The sequence below is a fragment of the Brachionichthys hirsutus genome, unplaced genomic scaffold (genome assembly GCF_040956055.1).
Source record: "Brachionichthys hirsutus isolate HB-005 unplaced genomic scaffold, CSIRO-AGI_Bhir_v1 contig_992, whole genome shotgun sequence".
NCBI lineage: Eukaryota > Metazoa > Chordata > Actinopteri > Lophiiformes > Brachionichthyidae > Brachionichthys > Brachionichthys hirsutus.
In genome coordinates this window covers 35,562-46,661 of record NW_027180484.1, presented here as the reverse complement: position 1 = coordinate 46,661, position 11,100 = coordinate 35,562, and the positions used below count along the sequence as shown (strand labels likewise).

At 42.8% G+C, this 11,100-nt stretch overlaps 1 protein-coding gene across 1 annotated transcript in view; it reads right to left on the bottom strand.

The window, feature by feature from the left end:
- Positions 1–4,624: 4,624 nt before the first annotated feature.
- LOC137915383 (protein turtle homolog B-like) overlaps positions 4,625–11,100 on the bottom strand; it is a 33,723-nt gene continuing 27,247 nt past the window's right edge. Inside the window, exons 19-21 of the mRNA XM_068758721.1 lie at positions 8,916–10,535; positions 4,922–5,064; positions 4,625–4,833 (exon numbers count right to left, since the gene is read on the bottom strand). Coding sequence (XP_068614822.1) covers positions 4,625–4,833; positions 4,922–5,064; positions 8,916–10,535 — 1,972 coding nt within the window. The remainder of the gene's footprint in view (positions 4,834–4,921; positions 5,065–8,915; positions 10,536–11,100) is intronic.

Here is an 11,100-nt window from a genome sequence, read left to right as displayed (position 1 = left end):
TCATTCCGGCTCAGCCTACACACAATTCATTATTTAAATTTTTTAAATATGAATCCTTTAAACACACGCATGCATCTAAATACAGCTTTAGGTCCTAATTTCTGTTTTGTTGATATAAATTAAGACAAAAATCCAGGGATATTTTTGATTCAGTTTTTGCGGAAGAAAAAAATAAACCTGGTGCTTTAAGTATGTCTTACAAAAAAAACAGAAAACACTGACCTGATAAAGCTGCTATTAGTATAGTCCACTGTCCTTATCTAATACTTACACCCTGTGTCCAACACATGAACTACACTTCCTGTCTCAGAAATTATGAGGAAAAGAATACAGGAAAGATTATCCTCTTTTCAGTTTTTTTTTTTATTATATCAAAATACAAAAATTTGAGAGGAAAGTTTTGTATGGGACTGAGCATTGGAAATGATATGGTGACATGAGTACAACACTGCTTTCGTTTTCTCACAGACAGAGCACAGATCATGTCCTAGGCCCATGTCTACATCACGGTAAGCCACCGGGAGTGAGCCTGTGCATTTTCTCTGTGAAGGCTTTTGATGGATCTGCATCCAGGCCATGTTGGTAACAGGCCAGAGAGTTTGCACAATCATAGTTCATTAGGCTTCTGTATACTCAATAAAGAAACGAGATGCGTGGCAGTTGAACATGAAGGGTGAGAAAAATATGATCTCAGACGTGACTGAATTCGCTGGACAGCAGTGGCAAACTGGAGAAAAGTAACACAAATATTATACATAAGGCTTTGGTACAGCACCATACAGTATGAGTTAATTGCTCACAAAAAGTTAAGAGAAGCTTAATTCCTGATGTAACGACAGAACAGAATGTTGAATAAAAAAAAACAGATTATCAATTAAAACAAGAAAAATGCTTCTGCTTTGAAATATTTACATATGGACATTGCTGAACACAACTTTAAAAAAAACAATAAAGAACGTAATACAGAATGTAAACATGTGATGTACAGCACAGAGTTACGTGGATGAAAATGAAATGTTGTAATCTTTTTTTTCTTCCTTTTTAAGCACTACTTGGTTTGCTTGAATATGAGCAATAGCTAAAACAGTCAACGATGTAGCGCTTATTGTAGCCTACAATAATAATACATTCTAGTTTCTCAGTGCTGGTACACATGAAAAAACAGAGAATATAGAAAATACTACATATTTCTATTTTCTGTCCAATAACAACCAGCTCAGCTGTCCATGAATGATTGCTAAATAGGCGTATTTTTTTTTGTACTGATTCTACATGCAAGATTAATATAATAAAAAAAAAATCAAATTGGTTTCTAAGTATCATCCTATACCAGCACCTAGTGATGCGCTAAAAGCTGTAAGCTGAAAAATTGGAAAACACAAAAAAATAAGTAGCTAACAGTACGTCCAAAGCAGCCCTCTTAAACGCTGTACATGTTTCTGTTGAGTATTTTAAAAATAAAAAGTAAAAATAAAAAAAGAGCCCGGAAGACGACATCCATTAGTAAAACCCAAGAAGGGGATGTACAAGCTTTCCCAAGACCTTTCTACCAGGAGAATCAGCAATAAATACAAATGCGGCCTGATGACTACTCATGGCTATTCTGTACAGTACTAGTTGTAGTTCTACCGTCAGAACGGTGGTGAGATGATGCAACACGGTTACGCCCCTGCAGTAGTGTGCTTGAAAAACAGTGCTGTTAACAAAAGATGGCAGACCTACAGGAAGTGTGCAGAAACAAGCCCCCCCATCGTGACCTTAAGATGCTCTCAGATTTCCCTCCCAAGTGCCCAGTGGCGCATACTTCACTATAAATCAGGTGATGTTTCTCGTTTTGGGTTAATATTCTCTATGTCATCACAAATATACTTTAGAGAGGGTACCTTGGAAGCACGGACAGACGTTGCAAACACACTATAGAAAAACAGATCACCTTAGAGTTCATTTGAAGGTCACACGTCTCTATTATTTGAGGTTACACGACTATTTTCCAGTATTGTCTATCACTGTCATCACACCATGATACCGTTATGATAAGGACCTACAGTGTCTACCGGAGCTAGTTTAGTTGCTCGGACACACAAGGCAGATAGATTTTCTCGTGGAAACAGAAAAAAAAAAAATCTTTAGACCTCTATTCTACAGCACCACAAAGTTTAACATAGCACCAAGTCGTTATGTTCAAAGCGACTATGCTCTAACACGCTTTTCTTTATCAAAGTAATGTAAACACACTTTCCTCCACAGCACATATTGTACATGACTAAAGCATGTCTGTGAATCTTAGAAAAAGGTTGCCTTTAGTTTACACGCTTTGGACACCTGACGGCGGAGGATCTGGAGGGGAAACGGGAAACTACACGTGTGCTCATGAACGGGCAAAACGACAGTATTACTCGGATCCAGGAATATTGTTCTAGTGGGACACACACTTCTGCCTCTAAAGCTTTTTCCAATTGGCATTCACATGTTATGCATGAGATAAAATACTTGTGCAGCCAGCGGGCTATGGCAATAATACATTGTACGGTACTAACACAAAAGGTTTCTTTTCTTCTCAGGTAAAATAAGGTCTGCTAAAAGTATGAGAAATGAGGCACCTTAAAATGTTTTAGAAACATTATCCACTTAAAGCCGTACTGTAAGCAAATACTTTTATATATAATCTAATTTCTTTTTCCTCGGGATCCCTCCCGTCTTTTCCTACACGCTCGTACAAGAATGTCTTCCTGTAAAACACGAGTTGATTCATCTTTACAAATACAATACATACCATGTACTGTACATAACAAATATATAATTTCCCCCCCCCCCCCTCATTATCTTACACAAAACCAATTTGTTAAAGTATGCACCATGACTCTGGCTTTCAGGCAACCATCACTTCCTCACTCGGTCAGAAGAGTGGCAATTTCATCGAGTTGAGTCATTCACGCAGGACGTGTGTCTGAAAACCTCTTGACTTGGTAGCAGGCTGAAAAGCATCTGTCTCCGAATGACTGAACTATTACCAGCGATGGGAGAACAAAAGGAGCTTGATTCGGAAACCTGTGCAGAGCCCATCAGTCACCAACAGAAGGAAAGACGGCGAAGCGAAGCTTCCTGTTCCACCTGCTCATTGCACCGGTCGCAGCTGCACCAGAAACACTGACGCGTCATTCAATGCACTGTGACATTCATCTCCTGTACAGCAAAAACATACATTCATTATCGGTTAGTGTCGCAAAAAACTGAACAAACACACAGAGAAGTAAGCTAGAAAGTAATATGCAGTCCTTAAAGATAAGCATGTCAGGCTGGCTATTGTTTCTTTTCCTGTTGTCTGTTAACAGCTTTATGAATCAATCACACTTCCTTCAACAGTCGCTGTTAAACATTAGCGTCCTCGCTCCACTGGTTGGTCGGCTCTGTGTGAGAACTCATGCTCCGCTCTGTACTTTTCTTTTCTTATTTGTACGGGTGTTCTTGTGCTGCCCTATCTCCTCCGAAATATGCATGTGAAACAAAAGTTGCGCGTCTTTGAGCATCTTGTCTTGTTGTGTCCTTGGCAGAGAAAGTAAAAAAAAAAACGTAGAAAAAAACCACACACAATATCGCAGTCCCTCGCTCCCAGAGAAGGGACGGATGAGAGAAGGCGAAGGAAAAGGCAGTTTATGTTAGAATAAACAAGAGAACAGAAAAAAGGCACCTTAAGTGCCGCATCTCACAAATGATCCCTCGATAATGAAATACACACGTCACAGTTCGTGACCCTGTTCTTTACAACAAGTCCGAGCTCTCTTAAGTGTTTAAACCCCCAGCAGATGATTTACTTAGAAGGCTGGGATCGCTATTGTGAACACAGCGCTCTGGCGACGAGTGTAAAAACGCCGAGCACTAGAATTGAGACAGTCCTCTAACGGTTGGCGTTGGATCGTGGATTGAAATAAACAAAAGAGGCTTCGCCGGCAATTACTGATAAATAAAACGCTTTGAAATCAGATCACGTTAGGCCTTTTTTTGTCCGTTCAAATGAGTGTGGTGTGTGTGTGTGATATAAACCTTTGAACCATTTATTTCATACGTTAAAAAGGTTGAGCACAGACAGTATACCACAAGAATTACAGCAGTTTACTCTGAGGTATATTTTGTGATCGGAAACCCTGTGTTTAAATACTGACACTATTTGTATTGTAGGAAAGGTAGACTCTTCCTGTCAGAGGACGCACCGGGCTTCACATTGCACCGTTTCACTGAAAAACCGAAAGACATGGACCCCTCAATGACCAGTGAGTGAAAAAATCTGTAACGTGTTGTGACGTACGCAATCGACACATCATTATTACTGTAGGAGGGAGCTTAATTCCCTTGTTTTACTAGTTATATACATTATATATTTCAGAGCATTTTTCAAGTGGAATTTCTCAGAGACAAGGTGTCAAACTCAGAAAAGCCATTGTTCTTGTCTTCAAGTAAGATTCTTCAAATTCAGAGTATCCAGCCGGACATTTGTCTTTCGCTCCCCACACTTTTAGAGATGATAAGAAATGCATTAGCTTGATGCGGGGAGTAGGGACGGCTTAAGTTGTTGTTGTTGTTTTCTTCCTGGGGGCGGGTCTATCCGATGGCTTGGTGGGCTTACAGCTCAGCGTAGAGTCCCATAATTTGCGCCCTCAGAGTCTGCTCCTGCCAGAATGCCTGTCTGGTCCTCCTCAGTCTGCCTGTGGTGCAGGAAGGAGGTCAAAGAGATATAGGAGTTCTTCTTGTTCAGCTTTTTCCTCTTTCTCTGGAGGTTTAGATCCCGCCCCTCTTGGGGTGTCTGCGATTGCTGCTGGGTCTGAGAGGAACACACACCTGACAAGGGAGGCAGAGAGAAAGGCCAGGAATAACACACCGCCCCCACACACATTTGAAGATAAATCTCTTTCATCTTTTCACGCACCGTCAGAGAGAGCACTTCCCCTTCCAGAGGTTGTGTTGTTGTTGTTGTTGGCGGCCGCTCCCTTTACTTTTGTAATACAGTGGTGCAGCAGCGCTGGCAAGCTCTCAGACCTTGCAGGATCACTAGACACACCTAGAGGTTCCCTGAGGAGAGGAAAGACAGCACAGCACAGGTTTTCCAGCCGTTGTTCGCTCCCACCTCGGATGTGAAAAGACAGACCCCTGCATAGCTATTCTCGGTAGATGCTTTTGAATTGAATTCTACTCAGATCCGTCTCCACTGAGATGATACATTTACACTTTCTATTTGCATTGATGGATGATTCAAGTTGAATGCAAACAAAAAAGAAAGAGGGAAAATAAAATAATTGGGTTTGGTGAATTGATTGGCTATTACATTTCTTCTCAAACAATCTTTACATCAAAGACCCGGTCTGCAATTGAGGAATTATGATTGCACGTATTTATCCTTGAAGTGTTAATGATGCAAAAGCACCAAGTTCACTCATTTCAGGTGTTATAATTGTAAAGCTGCGAACATTAAAGGTTGTGACAACGCTCACAATCAAGGTAAGACAATATGAGATTACTGTGCTCACTGAGGGTCTTTAAATAGTGACTGTGTGAGAAGAGCAGACCCTTATTAAACTCATAAAATGAAAATAATGTCTGGAATTGCAAAATTGCCATTTATGTAACATTAAACTATTATTACAATTCTCTATGAGATTCTCCTGTTTCTAATTTCAGTTTGCACTAAATGCACCGCGACGTGTGCACTCATGAAAGCGACGTGTGCACTGATGCGGTTGAAAACTGCTCGGCTATGATTGGTTATGCTTGCAGTTATTTGTTCAATTTTAGTGCTGATGTTTCAATATCATAAAACTCTACTCTTATTAATCCTAATGCTTATTTTACATCAGTACTGCCACAGTAGCACATAAATAGCATCTTCACAACTTCGTGTTCCTGTCATTAATGGATGCTGGTCTGACCCAGGTCTAAAGGTGGGCTGCAGGAGTTGCTAAATCTGGAATCTAGAATCTAAAGCATGCACACACTATTAGACTGCACAATAATGGGGCGTCGTACATGACAGGATTTCTTTTAGAATCTCCTGCCAGAGGAGGCAGTGAATGCATCGTCTTGTGTGACTCCTTGAGATGCAACCTAGTTTGTAGAGAGACAACAAGAAAGCAGAAGAAACTAGAAAAGCACTCAGAGTGCACAGACCTCCGCTGAGCAGCTTATTCCACTCCTAATTAGATTTACACCGTCCACATGGCGATCTGGATCATCACCAAAAGGTTCTAAATTGTTCTTGGTATCTTTATACACCAACCATGGACAGTTAAAGTGAATCAGAGTTGATGTTTATTTGTAACTATTATTTGAATCCGTGAATGGGGTTTTCAATGTTAAAATGTTATATTTTTTCCTGACGTCATTCTGGGTCCGATCCGGATGGAATTCGGTGGTAGGATAGATATTAACTCATTATCAAAAGAAAAAGACTGATTATCTCAAAGATGATCGCAAGCACAACCAGGAAAAAAAATGTTTTTGAAGCCCAAACTATTTTCATTTCATGAGTGATACATGCTATATCTGATGAAAAATAATCAAATCAAAGTATCTACTTTGTCATAGTATGCAGTCTGTCTTGAACGTAGCTTTACCTCACACCAAATACTTTGGCTTTGTTGTCCATCTCTCAAAGAAAGAGGCAATAAAATTCAATTAAAATCCGAATAACCTCACAAACGCTTTCAGTTCAGCTTCTTGAGGCTCAACGGCGGCTCAATCTCAAGGAGCTGAACACATGTTTCATGTTTTCTAAGTCAAGTTGTTGTGCCAGTCATGTACTGTTTGAAAAGGCATAGGAACGCAAAGCTTTAGCGATGCTGTCCATCACTTGTCACTGTGGAGAGAGAGATTGAGAGCATTAGCAGAGAGGGGGGAGACAAATGGGAGAATTGCATCAGTCCTGGACAGACAGAGAACATTTCCATTATCACCTAAACTGTGTGTTAAAGAGAGCGCATTTCCATAGACATGAACACTGTACGGCACAATTTCATCAACATGAACACTGCGTACAGAGGCTTCACCATGCTGACGGGAGGAAATGGCAGGAAGAGGAAATGGCCGTTAAAGAACAAGTCACATGACAGGAAGAGGAAATGGCCATTAAGAACAGTCAAATGGCGGAAAAACGAAAGCACTCAGGACAACAAATGTGATAGAATTTAGTTTGAGAATTGTTGTTATTTGTTTGGTTGTAGAGAGAAGTTTAGAGAATGCATGCATGGCATTTTGCACATGGAACAAAACTTTAAAGGGGAATACTCCAGTCTATCGTTCATGTGCGTCCTCTATAGATTCAAGGCTTTTTTTTTGGTGCAGGGAAACAGGTCAGTATTCAAACAGTCCAAAAAAGATCAAAATGCTTCTCCCCAGTCCGAAACGGCTCCTCCTGCTTTCTCGCAAGCCTAATTGCTGCAGCCTGCGCCGCAGCAGGCTGACTGCGCCTTGACAGTGTATTGACAAATGTGTCCTGCAGTCAACAATAGCATTAGTTGTACTTCACTTGAATCCAGCACAGAGGCACAACCCAAAGCGATTCCCCTTTAAAGGAGAGAGTGATTAGAGCCCTCCCCCTGCTGACCCCCTCCCCTCTCAGACATGGGTCCGACCCTTACCTATTGCTGCGTGGGGGACCGGGTCACAACGCTGCCCAGATAGCTGAGATCAATCAAAAACAAATAATGTAAGACCCTTACCCTCTATGAAGCAGCAGCCCTATAAGATACCTTCCCTTACTGCCCTGTGATGCAGGGCAGTAAGCCATTGTATGAGTGTAGCTTCTAGGGTGTGGCTACTGAGGTGGGTGTGAGAGAGGGGGGGCAGGAAGGTCTACAGAAATATTCGGGATACAATGCTATATTGTCTCTTGTATAACAGTCATATAAGGCTTAATAAATATGTTTTGGTTGCCATGTTGCGGCTGTTTTAATACTCCTCTAGCAGGACAAGTGATTTTCTATTTAGAACTTAAATACTTCTTATAATTTGACCTCTGACCTTCTTGAAAAGGGCAGAAGTGCTTTTGGACATAACTATATTTATAGTTACCAAACTTGCTATTATACACATCTGCAGGCTCAAATTATTGTATGATGATTTGCTGAGGCTAAAAATTGCAAAGTAGTTTTTAATCTTAATTATTAATGACTTTATTTTGTTAATTAACAGCTATGGAGGATTTTCAAAACAGCAACCCAAAGGATATTCTAATATTAAAGTATACACCTATTAGTGCTGTTATTATGAGCAGGTTCTAATTTTCCACAACAAATTATTAAACAATGTATTAACCATTAATAATGCCATTATTTAGTGCTCCTAAATGCTTTATAATAGGTGAAACTTCTGGAATTGGCCCCTGCTGTATTATTTGTATTAGTTGTTTGTAATTAAAAAAATTGGTAATAATAGTTTATCAAATATTCAGGTTGTTTTTAAAGTTGTATAAAAATGTAAAAAGAAATTGGTAGTCTTTTGATTATTGATCCAATCCAATTTAATTTAGAGCAAGCTTTGAAAATGATATAAATAATCAGAATGCTTTTTTTTATTGTTATATGTTAATTTCAAAGTTAATAGTTTTATACAAAAATATATGTTTGATAAGATAAGATATACATTGTCAAATAAAAAGAACAATACATGATATTAAAAGCAATACTGAGGTTTCGCATGCCATCAGGTTTAGGGATTTGTTTTTTTCACCATGTGATACAATGTGTGCTAAATGCAATTACATGCCTTCTGCATATTAATTAACAATATGCATCTTATTTATGCCGAAATGAAGACATCAAGTAAAACTGCATAAGTACTGAGGAACTTTGGAATAGAGAGCAGTCGAGGAGAGAAGTCTCCACTTTGAATAAATATGTGACTATTCTCTACTGGAATGTATCACCTACCCTGAGGCTGATATCTGGCGCTGAGAGGGCTCTGAGGGAAGCATCTCCTCCTCTGTCCTTCTCTGGGATGGCCTCTGCCCGAAAACGTCCCTGCCCTCCTGAGGGGGAGAGGGGGACTGGGAGGGATAACTGGCTGCAGTGGAGGCATAGGACATGTGGGCATGGTAACTGGGGCTGGGTAGCCTGGCGCCCTGAGTGGGAGAGGCTGTCAGGGAGGACCTCCGAGAGAAACTGACAGTGGCTGAGGGCTGCAGAGTGATCTCAGACATCTCCAAAGACCGAGAGGTGCGGAGAATGCTGGGACGGGGAGGGGGGCGCACTAGAATATCTGGAGAACCTGGCTGGGTGCTGAGAGGGCTTTGGGAGAGTGGAGAAAGTCGGGAGGGCTGGAGTACTAGCGGGGGTAGGTTGGGGTCTGCCCGGCGCCCTGCCCTCGGGCTGAGCCAGGACTGAGGGCTACTACTGGGGGCTGTGCTTGGGCTCCCTGCGCGGGCTGCCGGGTCAGAGTAAGGCAACACTGGTACACCCACACCGTGGGCCGTGTGTCTGAGCTGGCCGAGACTCTGGGCCTGTTGCATAGCTAAACGCCTAACCGGAGGCCCCAGGAGCCTGTCTCTGCCTGGGGGAGCCACAGGGACTTCCAGCTGCAGGAGTCCAGGGCTTGATGGATCCTTTAGGGGAGGGAATTGCAGGCGACTTGGGGGGAGAGAGTGTGGCGGGTATGGTGGGGGGTCAGGGAGGTCCTGGGGATGGTGTAAGGATTGGTGAGGTGGATATATAAACCTTGGACCCCCTAAACCCAGGAACGGTAACTCATGAGGCTGCCAGCTTTCAGGTGAGCGAGGAGGAGGGCTCTGTGTGTGAGACAGAGAATGGCCAGAGGTAGAGTACTGATGGAGCTCCGTCTCTCCACTCTCCTCTGGGATGGAGGGGTAACCGAAGGGCCCATCGCCGGTGCCAGGGGGAGAGGACAGAGCAGAGCTACGCGGGCTGATGTCAGGCATGTAGAATGGTGGTGGAATCCCTGATTCACCGCGACTGCCTAGATACCCATAGAACGGGCCCTGGGGAAAGCCCCTGTAGCGGGAGGACGGTGCCTGCCCTGAGGCGTGAAGTGCACTGCCCTCTGCAAAGCTCATACCTTCCATGGGCCTGTGTAGGCGAGGGCTGTAGGTTGGGGGCTGCGTAGACTCCAGGCTGGAGGACGTTGGAGAGAGCTGGGGCCGCAGGGTGGGCATGATGGGCGGCAGAGGCCCAGGGTCAAAATCATTCTCCTCATCCGACTGCCGAAACTCAGGGTACATGTCGGACTCCTCTGCGAAGGGGAAGCCATGGATACGGCGGGGCGGTGGACTGGTCTCCATGACGAAACGGCCATCAGGGCCACGGCATATCAGTTCAATAGGCGTGGTGACCTCTGCCTCATACTTGGACACACTGTATTTCTTGCTAGCTATGGCACGCTTGGTTTTCTTGTAGAAGGAAAGCTCTTTCTCTCGTTCTCTCTGAGGGCTGGGCAGTTTTCTGACGTAGAGGCCGGGACCGTGGGAACCCTCTGAAGAGAGAGAGCGGGGTCGAGATGGAGGGGAGCTCTCTGGACTAATCTTCCCCGATGATAACCTGGTGGGAAATCCAGACAACGGTCCTGACTTAATAAAACACACGCCACAAGAAGTGATACAGTAAAGTCTGTTGAGTGTTTTTCCAAGTAAAATAAAGATATCTGGATGCTTTGATAAGCACATATACGCATTTTCATTCCTCGAAACAGATGACACAAAAAGTGAATGCACTCTATCGCGGCAGCCATAAATAACTGCATTGTGACAATGACTAGTTTATGGAGGCAGCAGCAGCAGAAGCACCCCGATAGGACAGTAGCTAATGACCCAAGCCAGAATGACAGAATGAGAGGAGAACTGATGACGCAATCACGACAACCATGTCACAGATCTATTGACTCGACATCTTCTGGATGGGAAGTGAGACGAATGTCCATGTACTGCACCAAATGGCAATATGAGAAGCAGTTTACTTCTAACCAGGCCTCATTTGGCCACACCAGGAGCAGCATAGTCAACACTTCCTCAGTCACTTAATGCATCAAGTGGCTATTCATTATAAAGAGTGCATATACACAGTCCGGAACTGTACATGCAGCTGAGATAATGAAATTTAAACCCTG